Below are 18,663 nucleotides of genomic sequence, written 5' to 3' on the forward strand. Positions count from 1 at the left end.
TCCATGCCAACCAAGATTCCCATCTAGGCTAGCCCCATTTGCCTGTGTGTGGCCCATATCCCTCTAAACCTTTCCTATCCATGTATCTGTCCAGGTACCCTTTTAAATGTTAGACACACGAGATTGCATATGCTGGAATCCGGAACAACAAACAACAAGCAGACTAGGTGACCGTTTCACAGAACACCTTCGCTCCGTCCGTAACCGCGATCTGCATCTCCCCATTGCCAGTCACTTCAACTCCCCCTCCCACACTATGACTTGGCCTCCTCCACTGCCAGGAGAATTCCAAGCGCAAACTGGAGGAACAGCACCTCATTTTCCATCTTGGAACCTTGCAGCCTAACAGCACGAACATTGAATTCTCCCACTTTAAGTAATTCCCACGCCCCTTCCCCACACCACCCCCCCACCACCATGCATCTTCTCTTCTTCCCTTTCCTGGCCTCTCTCTCTCTTTTTCTACCCCTTTTTTTCCCTTTCTCTCCTTTGGCCCATCCCCTGGTGGATCTGCTCTCCCCTCCTCCCCCACACCTGCCCGTCACTATCTCTTACCTGCATCTACCTATCACCACCCTGTGCCCACCCCACCTCCCCTCTTTTGTCCACCTATCACTGCTCTGTTTTTCCCTCTTACATATTGGGCTTCCCTTCTCCCTATCTGAGGAAGGGTCCTGACCCGAAACGTTGACCGCCTGCTTTTCTCCACGGATGCCGCCTGGCCTGCTGAGTTCCTCCAGCATCATCGTGTTTTTCATCTGCTCAGAACTCAGCAGGTCGAGCAGCGTCAGTGGGGGAGCAACTGTCGACATTTCAGATTGAAATCCTGCATCAGGACTGAGAGTGGAGAGGCGGGAGGGACGGTATAAGGAGAAGGGGAGTGGCGAGACAGGGTTCCTGTTAAATGTTGTTACTTCTCGGATGTTGTGAGAATACGTGTCTCCACTACCTTCTCAGCAGTGTGTTCCAGGTTCCAACCACCTTCATGCTCCATGAATAATAAATCCAAATGTACTTGTCCACACAAATATATTTGGATTCATATCATGGAAACATACACTGCCTTCAGATTTTGCAGTTGCATGGATGCGTCTTTATTGGTTGTTACTTCACTGTGGAACTAATTGCAACTTTTGGAGGCTGATGTGCTGAGATAAATCCAGGAGATGCCCTCAGTGACTGCCTGCTCCTCCAATAGATTGCGTTTTGTAAATATCTCCAGCACAATCTTCAGAAGTAAATGAACTGACGTGAGCATCCAAGTATTTACCAACTATCCTTGATGTGAAATATGCTTTGGTGCCTGAAGTGGAAGCAAGTTTGTAATGAAGCAATAAGAAATCATTCATACAGAAGTTAATCTTATATTGTCGATGCCATCCACTGTGGTGTGTCAGAGAGTAATACAGCACTGAAACAGACCCTTCGGCCCAACTCGTCCATGCCGACCAAGTTGCCTATCTAGGCTAGTCCCATTTGCCTATGGTTGGCCCGTTCCCCTCCAAACTTTCCTCCTTGTCCAAATGTTTTTTTAATCTTGTAATTGTACCTGCCTCTGCCACTTCCTCTGGCAAATGGTAGAGGCAGGTACCAAACCCCTTCTTCACACGGTAGTATAGTGGTTAGCGTAAAACTACTACAGCGCCAGCGACCCGGGTTCAATTCCGGCCGCTGTCTGGAAGGAGTTTGTACGTTCTCCCCGTGTCTGCGTGGGTTTCCTCCGGGTGCTCCGGTTTCCTCCAACTTTCAAAAGACGTACGGGTTAGGAAGTTGTGGGCATGATATGTTGGCACCAGAAGCGTGGCGACACTTGCGGGCTGCCCCCAGAACACTCTACGCAAAAGATGTATTTCACTGTGTGTTTCGATGTACATGTGACTAATAAAGAAATCTTATCTTACCACTCCTCTGAGTTAAATTCTATCTGCCATTCCTTGGCCCACTTTCCCAGTTGATCTACACCCTGATGTAATCTTACATAACCTGTGTCTCTGGCTACCAGGCTTATGATGGCTGCTACCTTCCTCTTCCTGTTCAACTGCTAGGCCCTCACAATTCACCATCAACATTACATTTCCCCCCCTCTGCTGGGTCATCGAATCATAGAATCATAGAACAGTACAGCGCAATACAGGCCCTTCGGCCCACAATGTTGTGCCGACCTTTAAACCTCACCTAAGACTATCTAACCACTTCCTCCCAAATATCCCTCTATTTTAAATTCCTCCATATGCTTATCTAGCAACCTCTTGAATTTGACCAATGTACCTGCCTCCACCACCGCCCCAGGCAGCGCATTCCATGCACCAACCACTCTCTGGGTGAAAAACCTTCCTCTGATATCTCCCTTGAGCTTCCCACCCATTACTTTAAAGCCATGCCCTCTTGTATTGAGCATTGGTGCCCTGGGAAAGAGGCGCTGGCTGTCCACTCTATCTATTCCTCCTAATATTTTGTACACCTCTACCATGTATCTTCTCATCCTCCTTCTCTCCAAAGAGTAAAGCCCTAGTCCAAACCACCAACTCAAGGAACCCTTGGTATTCTGTATTCCACTCCCACCTTCCCATACCTTCACTCACCCAGCTTGTTAACAACAGGCAGAGCTGACACCCTCCTTGACACAAAAATGCCAAGAGCTTCATACACTGTTGACGTCTCCTCCACCAACGCCACATGCTTGTACGTCCCGATCCCAAGCTCCTGGAGTGTCTTCTTCATAAAGCTTGGCTTGGGGAGCTTTGAGGCCTAAAAGCAATTGGAAACATGGAGAGATGAGATAAATGGATCACTCGCAGGGGTCAATAATCTCTCTTGATCAGTCCCTGCCTCTGGGTCGATTCATCGGCCCGTTCTTATTATGCTACTTGGGACTCCACAGTTAGCAGAAGCTGGCCTGGTCAGTGATTGGGTGGGAAACCATCTGTGAACACCAGATTCCATGGGCTTCATTCCAAAGGAAATCATTCAAGGCCTTACCAAGGATCTCAGTCACATTGTACATTCCTGGTCTGGGTTAATAGATCACAATCAGGGTACTGATCATTATGGAATTATCTAACCATGGTTACTAAGGTTATCGAAATGGAAGGGATCACTTTTGTTCTTTTATCATCTTTATTAATCATGTGATCGCAACTGAGACAGGAAACACGGTAGTGCAGCAGTTAGCCTAACACTATTACAGCGCCAGTGACCCGGGTTCAATTCCCGCCGCTGTCTGGAAGGAGTTTGTACGCTCTCCCCGTGTCTGCTTGGGTTTCCTCCGGGTGCTCCAGTTTCCTCCCACATTCCAAAGACGTACGGGTTAGGAAGTTGTGGGCATACTACGTTGGCACCGGAAGCGTGGCGACACTTGCGGGCTGCCCCCAAGTACACTACGCAAAAGATGCATTTCACTGTGTGTTTCAATGTACATGTGACTAATAAAGATCTTATCTTATAAAAACAGTTTTTTTTCTTGAAGACACAAGAGTCTGCAGATGCTGGAATCTGGAGCAACAAATAATCTGCTGGAAGAACTCAGTGGGTGAGGCAGCATCGGGGGAGGCAAAACGTGTATTTTGACGTTCATCTGATGCAGGGTCTTGATCGACCACTCCTTTGCCTCCACGGACGCTGCTGACCCACTGGGGTTTCTGCGGCAGATTACTTGTCGTGACTGTTTCTCCTTGTCTGTTCCAAATGATTCCGAACACCTTGACTTAACTTTGCGCTCAACTTTCTTTCTTCCATTCGGCCCATCAAGTCAATGCCAGCCTTCAGAGCAAACCTATTATTTCCCATTCCCCCACTTACTCCCCCTGTAACCTCTACTATCTCACCTGCCCATTATCAGCCCCCAATTCTCCCACTGCCAGCCAACACTGGGACAATTTAAGTAACCAGTTCACCTATCAACTGTCTAAGAAATATGATCCCAGCTTCTCCAGTCTCTGGACAAGAATAAAAAGATTCACACGTGTTCCATGCTTGTTTTTTAAATTTCATGCAGAGAGACTCACAAAGAGGTGGAAGTATTTCAGGATGCGTTTGTGTGTCAGGATATAGAGAACGTTCCCAGATACAGGATCGATGACTGGCAGCCGGTGAATTTTATTCTTAATCAAAGAGTAAACGGCATCAAATAGGCTGCAGGTAGGTAATAAAGACATAGCAGACAAAACTAAATCAGAGAACAGTAATCAGCAGGCTCTCGAGAAGATATTCTGTGGATAACTCACAATGGACCACATCCACCTGATGGGATCTTCATGGAACTGGTTCGAACAAGGGTTTACTTATTTTTACATTATTCATAAGGTCAGCACAGTGGCACAGATGCTAGAGCAGCTGCCTCACAGCGCCAGAGACCCAGGTTCAATCCTGACCTCTGGTGCTGTCTGCGTGGAGTTTGCCGTTGCCCCTCATGGGTTTCCTCTGGGTGCTCCAGTTTCCTCCCATATCCCAAAGACGTGCCGGTTGGGGGATTAATTTTCAACTGCAAATTACCCCTGTACGAGTGGTAGAGTCTGCGGGGGGGGGGGGGGTAGATGGGAGTTGGATCACTGTAAGTGGGTGCTCGATCGTCATTGTGGACCCAGTGAGCCGGTTTTCTTTGGAATGTGGGAGGAAACCGGAGCACCCAGAGGAAACCCATGTGGAGACTGTGCAAACTGTCAGTCTCAGGCTCCAACCTGCTCTGGGATAGGTTCTCTGCCTGTCCCATAACCAATAGTATTAACAGAAACATATTATTAGGCCATTTATCTCCGTGGTGTATGTTGGGAACTACTGTACACAAGCTTCCTGCCATGTCTTCCCACTCTTGTCAAATGCTGCAATTCAGAAGTATTGACTCTAAAGCACCAAAGACCCCACCCACCCCGGACATTCTCTCTTCTCCTCCCTCTCATCGGGCAGAAGATACAAAAGCCTGAAAGCACGTACCACCAGGCTCAAGGACAGCTTCTATCCTGCTGTTATAAGACTCTTGAACTGTCCTCTTGTATGATAAAAATTAACTCTTGACCTCACAATCTACCTTGCACCTTATTGTCTACCTGCACTACACTTTCCCTGTAACTGTAACACCATATTCTGTATTCTCTTATTGTTTTACCCTTTGTACTACATTGATGTACTTATGTTTTGGAATGATCTGTATGGATGGCATGCATAACAAAGTTTTTCACTGTATCTCAATACATGTGACAATAATAAACCAATTTACCAATTTATTTACCAATTTACACTCCAGGCAACATCTAGCTGCTTTTAACTAGTGATGCTGGAGGAACTCAGCAGGCCAGGCAGCATCCGTGCAGAGCAGTAGGCGGTCAACGTTTCGGCTTTTCTCCACGGATGCTGCCTGGCCTGCTGAGTTCTTCCAGCATCATTAGTATTGGTATTGGTTTACTATTGTCACTTGTACCGAGGTACAGTGAAAAGCTTGTCTTACAAACCGATCATACAGGTCAACTCATTGCACAGTGCAGTTCCATTGGGTTAGTACAGAGTGCATTGAGGTAGTACAGGTAAAAACAATAACAGTACAGAGTAAAGTGTCACAGCTACAGAGAAAGTGCAGTGCAATAAAGGTGTGAGGTCACAACAAGGTAGATCGTGAAGTCATAGCCCATCTCATCGTATAAGGGAACCGTTCAATAGTCTTATCACAGTGGGGTAGAAGCTGTCCTTAAGTCTGGTGGTACGTGCCCTCAGGCTCCTGTATCTTCTACCTGATTGAAGAGGAGAGAAGAGAGAATGAGCCGGGTGGGTGGGGTCTTTGATTATGCTGGCTCTTCGTGTTTTTCATCTAGATTCCAGCATCTGCAGTCCTTTGTTTCTCTGCTTTTAAATAACATCCGGCTGAGTCTGTTAAATATTGAGTGGTGCCTACGTGCATTGCAACAGTTACCACCTTTCTTAAACACTACGCAATTGATTATAAAGTGTTTTGATACCTTGATGAGGTTTTAAGAGCCTTTTGTTTCAATGCTGACTCAGATTAGGCTCCATCCCATAAACTTCCTACAGGATCTGCTTATTCCAAAATTTACATCCCCAAATGTCCCCTGCCTTCACCAGTACAATGTGGTACAGTGCAGACCATCCTAAAGATGCAATCACGAAGAAGGCATGCCAGCAGCTCTACTTCATTAGGAGTTTGGGGAGTCTCTTGAGAAGAGCAAAGACTCTTACAAATTTCTATAGATGTACGGTGGAGGGTATTCTAAATGGTTGCATCACCACCTGGTATGGAGGCTCCAATGCACAGGATCACAAGAGGCTGCAGAGAGTTGTAGACTCAGCCAGCTGCATCACGGGCACAACCCTCCCCATCATCGAGGACATCTTCAAGAGGCGGTGCCTCAAGAAGGCAGCATCCATCACTAAGGACCCTCACCATCCGGGACACGCCCTCTTCTCATTACTACCATTGGGGAGGAGGTACAGGAGCCTGAAGACCCACACTCAGTGATTCAGGAACATCCGCCATCAGATTTCTGAATGGCCCATGAACCCATGAGCACTACCTCATTATTCCTTTTGAGTATGCACTATTATTTATTTTGCAATTTAGAGTAATTTTATGCCTTTGCACTGTACTGCTGCCGCAAAACAAAAACATTTCATGACATATGTCAGTGATAATGAACCTGATTCTGATTCTGCGAAACTATCTGACTGCATCGCCCAAAACTGCCAAGCCAAGGGCTGCGGGCACGGGGAACACCACCTCTCCCAACTTCTCCTCCAAGTCGCACGGCAACCTGACTTGGAAGTATGTCGCTCTTCCCTCATCCCCATTGGATCTAAGTCTTGGAATTCTCACCCTTACAGCCTTGTGGGTGTTTCTTCACATTACGGACTGCTGTGGTTCAAAAAGGTGGTGGTTCACAACCATATTCTTAAGGGGATAGCCATTACGTTCCTGCCTCACAGTGACTACCTCATGAGAGTCTTGGAATTATGGAGTCATCTAGCACAGAGGTGGCCTCTTCAGCTCACTATAACCATGTTGATCTTTTTGCATTTATTACGCCTAGATCCAAGAATTAATGAAAAATAATTGCAGAATCTGCTATTTGCTTGCAATATAATACGGGTCCACTATTTCATTGAACCAATGAGATAAAACTGCAATCCCAGTCACACAGAATAATCATTTTACCTGTCAATCGGCGAGATACTGACCAGTTTCTTAAAGGAACCTTGCAAATAAATCTCTGGGGAGAAGAGGAAAGTGGAATCATTCAACTGAACAAGTTTCATCGGAATTAAAAATCAATGTTCATGAGCATTCTCAAGGTGTTTGAAGTACTCAACACAATGATCAGAGTTCCAAATCCAAGCCCTTTTTAAATGGCTATTATTTGTTGATGCTAACCATTTTTATGTTCCAAGTTTTCCTGGAAATTCTTTGATCCATCAAAAGGAAGCTCATCTGAATATCACAGACCCTTCTCCAAAGCCCCATTCGCCCATTCTCTGTGTGTCTACTACGCTATGCACGGTGCTGTATGTAGCTGAGGGTATGACGTCTGTAACACTAGGTATGTGCACATGCACAGTTCAGATATGAGGCTGGTGAGAGGATCAATAAATCACTTGTGGCTTGGTAGTTCTCTGTATATCTTCACCTTTCTGATATCTTCACCATTGATCTACAGAAGGATATTGAGGTCCAAGTCCATACCTCCTTGAAAGTGCCAGCTCAAGTAGATAGAATGATAAAGATCATTGCCAAGGACACAAAGTATGAGGAAGTCATGATGCAGTTGTATAAAACTTTGGTTAGGCCACACTTAGAGTGTGTGCAGTTCTGGTCGCCCCATTACAGGAAGGATGTGGAGGCTTTAGAGAAGGTGCAGAAGCGGTTCACCAGGATGCTGCCTGGATTAGAGGGTGTGAGGTATAAGGGGAGCTTGGACAAACTTGGATTGTTTTCTCTGAAGGGTCGGAAGCTGAGGGGAGACCTGATAGAGGTTTATAAAATTATGAGAGGCATAGATGGGATAGACAGCCAGACAGGCACAGTAGTGTAGCGGTTAGTGTAACATTATTACATCGCCAGTGACCCGGGTTCAATTCCAGCCACTGTCTGTAAGGAGTTTGTACATTCTCCCTGTGTCTGCGTGGGTTTCCTCCGGGTGCTCTGGTTTCCTCCCACATTCCAAAGACGTACTGGTAAGGAAGTTGTGGGCATGCTATGTTGGCGCCGGAAGCGCGGCGACACTTGAAGGCTGCACCCAGAACACTCTACACAAAAGATGTATTTCACTGTGTGTTTCGATGTATATGTGACTAATAAAGAAATCTCATCTTAAAGTTTTAGATTGCAGAGAGGCTGAAGAAGGGATAGATAGGATAGGGTGAGACTAGGATTGATGTTATGGTTTAGCAAACTGATCTCTATCTCACAGAGCTCAAACCTGCTCCACCATTCATCGAGATCATGGCTAATGTTCTACTTAAACACCGATCTCCTTGATTTCCTCATTGTCCAGAAAACCATCAGCCTCTGTGCTGAAATGAGCTCAATCACGGACTCTATACCAGTCTGGGGTAGAGAAGTCCAATGATTCATCACCTTCTATGTGGGGAAAAGATCTCCTCACATCAATTCTAAACGGCCTATTGTTTATTCTGAGACTGTGACCCTCGATTCTGGACTCTTCGGTCAAGGAAAACTTCCTCCTTGTTGACCATGTGAGAATTTTGTACATTTCCACGAGATCTCCTCTCCAGCTTTATTCCAGAGAATAGACTCAATCTTTTCACATCTGCTACCTCTGGATCTAGTCTGATGAATTTTCACCACTCTTGCTCTGTGGCAAGTATATCCTTTCTTAGATAATGAGAGCAAAATTGGACACGATACTCAAGGTGTGGTCTCAGCGAGCTCCCATATAAATGCAGTAATACACTTTCAGTCTTGTACTCAAATCCTCACCTCATAAAGTCCAACACGTATGGTGCATTAGTGTGGAGAGAGATTGGGAAGTGAGCTGGTGCAAAGACACAGCCTTGCTTGACTCCAGTCTATCCCAGGACTATGTCGGTGGTGGATCTGAAGGTCAGGATCACAGATTGCCCGACAGCAACAAAGGGCAGTAATAAATTTGTGAGCACAACTGAATTTGAGGTAGATTCCCCATAATCCCTTTGGTTTGAAGGCCCTTGTGAGGTCAAATCAAAGGCCACATACATAGCGCAATGAAGATAACATCCGTTGTATTGATCGATGGACGGAATCCACACTGTAATTTGGAGGAACACCTCAACCTCTGGAAGGAGGTGGTTGAGGAGGTTTGCAATGACTTTCTCCGGGAGAAACTTCTCCTGGAGAAACTTCTGTGATTACTGCTACTGGCAATCTCCTTTTTTGGAGATGGTCACACTTATGACGTCTCTGACATCTTCAACATTTCTTCCTTGCACGACTGTGGCTGTAGAGGGTGATGTTGACACTAAATAAACTCACCAGAATCCTTCAGTGGCACCAGCCCAATCTGCAGTCTCTATAAAAGGGATGAGGAATCTCCATCTCTTCTTTTCCCCTGCATGCCACAGACATGACTTGGGATATATCCGTCTTCATCAGAGCTGGGACAAAATCCTGAACTCCTTACGCACTGCATGAGAGCACTTCAAGCCCAATTCAAGAAGACAGTTCACACCATCTATTCCAAGGAAATGAGTATTGTGATAAAGGATGAAGGTTCAGATAGGGAGGCATTGCTCCTCTCAGAGGGTTGGGAATCTGAAGTTCTCTCCCTCAAGTGATTGCAGATGGTGAGTTACCAAATACATTGATGCTGACAATCACGAAAGCCATGATCTAATTTTAGACTTCTTTATTAGTCACACGTACATTGAAACACACAGTCAAATTAATCTTTTGCGTAGAGTGTTCTGGGGGCAGCCCGCAAGTGTCGCCACGCTTCCGGCACCAACATAGCATGCCCACAACTTCCTAACCCGTACGTCTTTGGAATGTGGGAGGAAACCCACACAGACACGGGGAGAACGTACACACTCCTTACAGACAGCGGCGGGAATTGAACCCGGGCTGCTGGCGCTGTAATGACGTTATGCTAACCTCTACACCACCGTGCCTGCCCCTTGGAATGACGGAGGAGGGTTGAGGGGTTTAACGTCGTATTCCTGGCTTTGCTTCTGCTGCTCCCTTAACTAGGAACAGGTAATAAATGCCGACCTTGTCGGCAGCATCCACGCCCCATAGGAGGATTTTAAAAATTACCAAAGCAATCTAGAGACTCCTCCTTGACAGTCCTTCCAAATGCACGCAGAAAATGGGATGAGAGATATGTTCTGAATTAGTCTCATTGACTTGAAATGTTGATTCTGTTTCTTTCTCCAGAGATGCTGCCTGACCTGCTGAGTATTTACATAGAACAGTACAGCACAGAACAGGCCCTTTGGCCCACAATGTTGTGCCGACATAGCTATTCCCTCCAACCTACAGAATGCTCATATCCCTCCATTTTCCTCTTGTTCATGTGCCCATCCGAGCCCCTCTTAAAAGCCCCCAGTGAATCTGCCTCCACCACCCTATCAGGCACGCATTCCAGGCATCCACCACTCTCTCAGTAAAAAACTTACACCTCACGTCTGTTCTGAACCTACCCCTTCTCACCTTAAATGCATGCCCTCTGGTATTGGATCACTCAATAATGGGAAAAAGATATTGCTTGTCCACCCTATCTATGCCCCTCATAATTTTATACACTTCCAACAGATCCCCCCTCAGCCTCCACCGCTCCAGAGAAAAGAGCCCAAGTTTGTCCAGTCTCTCCTGATAGCACATGCCCTCTAATCCAGGCAGCATCCTGGTAAACCTCCTCCTCACCCTCTCTAAAGCCACGACATCCTTCCTATAGTGAGGTGACCAGAATTGCACGCAATACTCTAAATGCAGCCTAACCAGAGTTCTATTTCTAGCATTTTTGTCTTTACCTGAGGAATGTTAAATAAAATTGATAACTTTATAAAACTCCTAGGCCCTGATTTTTGATTATTGAGTAGTAATTACATTTTTAACACCAGGGTGTGCACTTGACTTCTCTAGTTTGTCTTTGAGACTGCTGAGCTAAATAATCACATTGCTTGGATACCAATGGGTGAAGGGGTAGCTGGAACCCAGCAGATCTGTCAGAGGTGGAGGGTTTTAATTTACAGGTGCATTAAAGTTATATTGTGATGTCCCTTTGTCGTTGTGATGTTGCTCGATGTTACAGCTGCCAGGGATCTTTGGTGTGAATGTATTTAGGCCTGCTTCTTCTAATGGATCAGTCACGGTTCACAGTTCTGCTGACTCTCTGCATTTCCAACCTCCCATCCCGACAAACCCAGCACAGCAATGGACTGCAGCTCAGTCAAATAAGGAGTCACCCAGAGCGATCTGTGGTGCTGTGTTTGGAATGAAATGGGGCGAATTCTCAATGCCGGTTAGTCAAGCGTTGGCAACTGTGCTGGGACATCTTTGAGGTTAAGTGAAGGGGAGGATTCTGACTTGGACGCAGAGCGGAAAATAAACATTTAGGAAATAGGCAAACAAGCAAAGTGTTGGGTAAAAATTAACAGGGACCAAAATTAATCATTAAAGCTCAATGTAGAGTCATACACTTAACATGGGTGTTCCCTCACTTCTGACACGGACTAACTCCCTCATGTGTATTCACACATGCAGCGCATGCACAAACCAGCGTTTGCACACACATAGACACACGTGCACGCAGATGCATACACACGCAGACTCATACACACCCATTTCCACATACATACATGCATATACCTACATTCAGATTCCCACACACACTCACATACCCATACATATTGTCCCTCTCACACATACTCAGATTCCCACACACACACATATCCATACACACTCTCAGACTCTTGCAGACACATGCCTACATGCTCAAACAGCCACACGCTCACATGCATGTATACACACACGCACACAGAGAATGCAGTCCTGCAGGAACCTGCTCACCTCTCCAAGTCTCAATCCTGTGTTCCTCCAGTTGGTAGATTTGCACCTGAAAGAGAACGTTTGACCACTAACCCTGATCAACTTTTAAAGAATGGTTTCTCCCAACAAACTCTCAGCACCAGCCTGAAAAGGAGCAGTGAGTCAACCCTTCAAGGTCAGCGACTCCAGGTGTATTCCAAGGAACTTCCAGCCTCCAGGACAAGGGCAGCAGGGAAACCCACCACATCTAAATGCCCCTCTGTCGACGACATTCACATTATCCACCACATGCAAATCAGCCATCACCATCTTGAAATTCTCTCCTTAACAACACAGAGGGAATACCTTCCCCACAGAGATTGTGCAGTTCAGGAAACTCAAGCTCGACTGGGGAAAGTCTTGATGCTGCTGCCAGATCCCGTGAATGAACTGTTAAAATAAACTATCTGGACCCACAGAGTTCTGAATGAAGCCTGGTGCATCATGAAAACCAGCCTCCCCTCCATGGACTCTGTCTACACTTCCCACTGCCTCAGGAAAGCAACCAATGTAATCAAAGACCCCTCCCACCCCGGACATTCTCTCTTCTCCCCCCTCCCATAGGGGAAAAGATAGAAAAGCTTGAAAGCACGTACCACCAGGCTCAAGGACAGCTTCCATCCCACTGTTATACGACTACTGAGCAGACCTTTTGTACAATAAGATGGACTCTTGACCTTACAATCTACCTCGTCGTGGCTTTGCACCTTATTGTCTGCCTGCGCTGCACGTTCTCTGTAACTGTAACACTTTATTCTGCATTCTGTTGTTAATTTTTCCTTGTACTGCCTCAATGTACTGATGTGCTGAAATGATCTGTATGGATGGCATGTAAAACAAAGTTTTTCACTACCTTGGTACATGTGACAATAATAAACCAATTTAAAGATAAACTCTTGATCTTTCAATCTGCCTCATCATAACCCTTGCACCTTATTGTCTGCCTGCACTGCACTTTCTCTGTAACTGTAACATTACATTCTGTATTTTGTTATTGGTATTGGTTTATTATTGTCACTTATACTGAGATACTGTGTAAAACTTGTCTTGCATACCGATCGTACAGGTCAATTCATTACACAGTGCATTGAGGTAGTACAGAGTAAAAACAATAACAGAATACAGAGTTGTCGTCGTGGCCATCCCTTGAGGTCGAGGATGATGGTCTTCATTCCGTTGATCTATTTATGGGCTCTCAAGTGGCTTACGAGTCCAATCTTGGCTCTGAAAATTCTTCTACATTCAGGACAGGTAGTTCCAGATCCCCCGATCACCAAAAGACTTGAGAAGTAGCCCATAGAGCGAAGAGCCTGTGCGTGTATTTGTTTAACATGTACTTAATGTTGCACTACAAAAAGCACACGATAGTTCACAAATTAACCAACTGATTCCAATGGCATGGAAACCACGACGATTGGAGCTGATGGATTTGTTGCAGCCTTCATCCGCCTTCACAGCCGTTGGGTTCGAATACAGAGTAAAGTGTCACAGCTACAGGGAAGTGCAGTGCAAGTAGACAATAAGGTGCAAGGTCAAACAAGGTAGATTGTGAGGTCAAGAGTCCATCTTATCGTACAAGGGAACCGTTCAATAGTCTTAACACAGTGGGGTAGAAGCTGTCCTTGAGACTGGTGGTACGTGCCCTCAGGCTCCTGTATCTTCTACCTGATGGAAGAGGAGAGAAGAGAGAATGACCCAGGTGGCTGGGGTCTTTGATTATGCTGGCTGCTTCACCAAGGCAGCGAGAGGTATAGACAGGGTCCATGGAGGGGAGGCTGGTTTTCGTGATGCACTGGGCTGTGTCCACAACTCTCTGCAGTTTCTTGTGGTCATAGGCAGAGCAGTTGCCATACCAAGCTGTGATACATCCAGATAGGGTGCTTCGATAAAAGTTGGTGAGGGTCATTGTTTCCTTTTATGCTACATCTATGTACTTACATATGGAATGATCTGTCTGGATGGCATGCAAACAGAAGTTTTTCACTGTATCTTAGTACATGTGACAATAATAAACCAATTACCAATTAAAATAATCAGTGATTTCCACACTTTTTTTGGAGACCTCAATGTACTAACACATTCCCTTGTACATATATTGAGGCTAAACAATACAGCTATTGGCAGTAAGCATGAAGAAAAGACAAATTTGAACTTGAGTTTCATTTGGCTGAGGAAGTTTTAACTGATTGAAAATGAAGTTTGCCTTAGCTGGTGTTAGTTTGTTTTATAGAAAGCATCTTATCTGGATGCATCACGGCTTGGTATGGCAACTGCTCTGCCCAGGACCACGAGAAACTGCAGAGAGTTGTGGACACAGCCCAGTGCATCACAGAAACCAGCCTCCCCTCCATGGACTCTGTCTATACCTCTCACTGCCTTGGTGATGCAGCCAACATAATCAAAGACCCCACTCACCTGGGTCATTCTCTCTTCTCTCCTCTCCCATCAGGCAGAGAAGATGCAGGAGCCTGAGGGCACGTACCACCAGGCTCAAGGACAGCTTCTACCCCACTGTGATAAGACTATTGAACGGTTCCCTTATATGATGAGATGGTCTCTTGACCTCACGATTTACCTTCTTATGACTTTGCACCTTATTGTCTACCTGCGCTGCACTTCCTCTGTAGCTGTGACGCTTTACTCTGTATTCTGTTATTGTTTTTACTCTGTACTACCTCAATGTACTGTGTAATGAATTGATCTGTATGAACGATATGAAAGACAAGTTTTTCACTGTACAATTGACAATAATAAACCAATACCAATAATAACAGCACTCTGACCTCTGAGTTCTCACCCTGACCGAGACATCACAATGTAATCTGAACTGACGTCTTGCACTGTTTGTGGAGCCAGCAAGTCACTTGATGTGTTAATCCAAGGACCCGATGCCCGTTACTGTCGTTCAAGAGAAGAGGAAGAGGAGAATTTGAGGATTGCAGGAGAAGGAATTGGTAACCCCACAACTCACACAAAACAGCCAGACAGCTCTGGAGTATTTTGGGATAAGTGGGTTGTCAAATTTCCCTAATAACTTTTTTTTCCCTAATAACTTTTTTTTCCCTAATAACTTTTTTTTCCCTAATAACTTTTTTTTGCAGCAAAAAAGAAATTGGAGGCCAAAGGGATTTGGGAGCCTTAGGTCAGGATTCCCTCAAGGTTAACATGGAACAGTACAGCACAGAACAGGCCCTTTGGCTCAAGGACGGCTTCTACCCCACTGTGATAAGACTATTGAACGGTTCCCTTATACGATGAGATGGACTCTTGACCTCACGATCTACCTTGTTGTGACCTTGCACCTTATTGCACTGCACTTTCTCTGTAGCTGTGACACTTTACTCTGTACTGTTATTGTTTTTACCTGTACTACCTCAATGCTCTCTGTACTAACTCAATGTAACTGCACTGTGTAATGAATTGACCTGTACGATCGGTTTGTAAGACAAGCTTTTCACTGTACCTCGGTACAAGTGACAATAATAAACCAATCCAACGTTGTGCTGAAATAGCTAATCCCTCCCACCTACGGATCCCTCCATTTTCCTCTCATTCACGTCTCCATCCAAGCCCCCAATGAATTTGCCTCCACCACCCTATCAGGCAACGCATTCCAGGCATCCACCACTCTCTGAGTAAAAAAAACGTACCCCTCACGTCTCTTCTGAACCTACCCCCTCTCACCTTAAATGCATGCCCTCTGGTACTGGAGGTTGAGTCGGTAGTAAGGAAAGCAAATGCAATATTAGCAGTCATTCTGAGAGGGCTAGAATATAAAAGGAAGGATGTACTGCTGAGGCTTTATAATACATTGGTCAGACCGCATTTGGAATATTGTGAGCAATTTTGGGCCCTGTATCTATGGAAGGACCCTGGAGAGGGTCCAGAGGAGGTTCACAAGAATGAACTCAGGAATGAAAGGTTTAACATATGTTCAGCACGATGAGGGGGGGATCTCATTGAAACCTACCGAACATTGAAAGGCCTGGATAGAGTAGAATGTGGAGAGGATATTTCCATCAATAGCAGCCTCAGGATAAAGGGACGTCCCTTTAGAACTGAGATGAGGAGGAATTCCTTCAGCCAGAGGGAGGTGAATCTGTGGAATTCGTTACCACTGAGGGCGGTGGAGGCCAAGTCATCGGATGTATTTAAGGCAGACTGATGGGTTCTTGATTGGTAAAAGGGTTAAGGGTTACGGGGAGAAGATGGAAGAATGGGGTTGAGAAGAAGAAAACCAACCATAATTGAATGGCAGAGCAGACTTGATGGGCTGAATGGCCTAATTTGGCTCCTATATCTTGTGGTCCAATAGGGGCCACCCTTTCACCTGCTGTCTTCCGTCAGTTGTGGTCTTACATCTGCCCTTTCTCAGTTCCTCCACAATGTACATACTCTTCCGGTCCTGGCCTCCTGGTAAGCTCTCTTCCCAAAACGTAATCACGTCACCTTGAGAAACTCGATTGCCAATGCCTTGACCTCTTGTCACCCCTGGACCAAATCTTGCCACCACTTTAATCCCTTGACCTTTTGTTGGTAATTGGTTTACTATTGTCACATGTATTGAGATACAATACGTATGCGGATCAGTGCAAACGTTTCCCTGATTATGTTTAGTTAAGATGGTTCATCACGTTAACAATGCCAGATACAAAGTTGATGTTAAATGCATCTCAACAGTCCATCTGAAGCAGTGACCTTCCCCTCTGTTTGTTCTGCACAGAAGGAGATCCAGTCTCTTTGAATCCTCAGGGTGACAGGTGCCGTGGACTCTGCTCAGTTTGGTCAAATAATGAGCGTCTGTGACTTGTTCTTACCATGGGAGACGTGTAGTATCTGTGCAGGATGTTGATGAAGTCAGTAATGGTCAGCATGCCTGCAGGGAGCAGAGAGGGGAGCAGTTATACAGAGGGTCCATTAACTCAACATCACTGATGAATGAGAGGGGGGCAAGGTGGGAGAGAGGGGGCAGGGGGGAGAGAGAAAGAGAGGGGGCAGAGTGGGAGAGAGAGAGGGGGCAGGGGAGAGAGAGAGGGGCAAGAGAGAGAGAGAAAGAGGGGGGAGAGAGAAAAAGAGGGGGGAGAGAGAGAAAGAGGGGGGAGAGAGAGAGAAAGAGGGGGGGAGAGAGAGAGAAAGAGGGGGGAGAGAGAAAAAGAGGGGGGAGAGAGAGAAAGAGGGGGGAGAGAGAGAGAGGGGCAAGAGAGAGTAGGGGGAGAGAGGGAGAGTGGGAGAGAGAGAGAGAAAGAGAGGGGGGAGAGAGAGAGAAAGAGGGGGGGAGAGAGAGAAAGAGGGGGAGAGAGAGAGAGAGGGGCTGAGAGAGAGGGGGGGAGAGAGAGAGAGAAGAGGGCAGGGGGAGATAGAAAGAGAGAAGGGGCAGGGAGAGAGAGGGAGGAGGGGTGGGATAGAGAGGGGGCAGTGGGGGGGAGAGCGGGGGGTTAGAGCTGGGGGGAGCAGTGGAAGAACAGGGCAGAGAGAGCTGGGGGGACAGAGCAGGGGAGAGCGTGTCCTGGTCATTAATACACTGCTTCCTGTGCACAAATTGATGGCCATATTTCACTATATCAGTGACCCATACGGCAAACCACTTTGAATATCTTGAAGTTATGAAAGTCATGATAGTTCTTGATATTGTTCATCAGATCTTGTCTTACAAGTATGAGACTTGCCAACAGCCTGTCCTGGTCCAATCACGTAGACATCACGGCCAAGAAAGCTCATCAGCGCCTCTACGCCCTCAGGAGGCTAAAAGAACTTGGCATGTCCCCTTTGACCCTCACCAATTTTTATTGATGCACCATAGAAAGTATCCTATCCGGATGCATCACGGCTTGGTATGGCAACTGCTCTGCCCAGGACTGCAAGAAACCGTAGAGAGTTGTGGACACAGCCCAGTGCATCACGGAAACCAGCCTCCCCTCCATGGACTCTGTCTACATTTCTCGTTGCCTCGGTGAAGCAGCCAGCATAATCAAAGACCCCTCCCACCCCGGGCATTCTCTCTTCTTCCCCCTCCCATCGGGCAGAAGATACAAAAGTCTGAAAGCACCTACCACCAGGCTCAAGGACAGCTTCTATCCCACCGTTATAAGACTATTGAACGGTTTCCTAATATGATAAGATGGACTCTTGACCTCAGAAGCAACCTTGTTATGGCCTTGCACCTTATTGTCTGCCTGCACTGCACTTTCTCTGTAGCTGAGACACTTTACTCTGTATTCTGCATTGTTTTACCCTGTACGACCCTAATGCACTGTGTAATGAATTGATCTGTACGATTGGTATGCAAGACAAGTTCTTCACTGTACCTTGGTACAAGTGACAGTCATAAACCAATTCCGGTATTTGACAAGACATTGGTATTGATTTATTATTGTCACTTGGACGGAGGTACAGTGAAAAACTTGTCTTGCATACCGATCGTACAGATCAATTCATTGCACAGTGCAGTTACATTGAGTTAGTACAGAGTGCATTGATGTAGTACAGGTAAAAACAATAACAGTACAGAGTAAAGTGTCACAGCTACAGAGAAAGTGCAGTGCAATAAGGTGCAAGGTCCAAACAAGGTAGATCGTGAGGTCAGAGTCCATCTCATCGTATAAGGGAACTGTTCAATGGTCTTATCACAGCAGGATGGAAGC

General features: G+C 46.1%; 1 protein-coding gene across 1 annotated transcript in view; it reads right to left on the reverse strand.

Moving 5' to 3' along the window:
* LOC127575148 (5'-AMP-activated protein kinase subunit gamma-1-like) overlaps positions 1–18,663 on the reverse strand; it is a 35,058-nt gene that overhangs the window by 8,179 nt on the left and 8,216 nt on the right. The window contains exons 3-7 of the mRNA XM_052024843.1: positions 16,840–16,898; positions 12,005–12,050; positions 7,157–7,211; positions 4,005–4,131; positions 2,583–2,748 (exon numbers count right to left, since the gene is read on the reverse strand). Coding sequence (XP_051880803.1) covers positions 2,583–2,748; positions 4,005–4,131; positions 7,157–7,211; positions 12,005–12,050; positions 16,840–16,898 — 453 coding nt within the window. The remainder of the gene's footprint in view (positions 1–2,582; positions 2,749–4,004; positions 4,132–7,156; positions 7,212–12,004; positions 12,051–16,839; positions 16,899–18,663) is intronic.

This window comes from Pristis pectinata, chromosome 1 (genome assembly GCF_009764475.1).
Source record: "Pristis pectinata isolate sPriPec2 chromosome 1, sPriPec2.1.pri, whole genome shotgun sequence".
NCBI lineage: Eukaryota > Metazoa > Chordata > Chondrichthyes > Rhinopristiformes > Pristidae > Pristis > Pristis pectinata.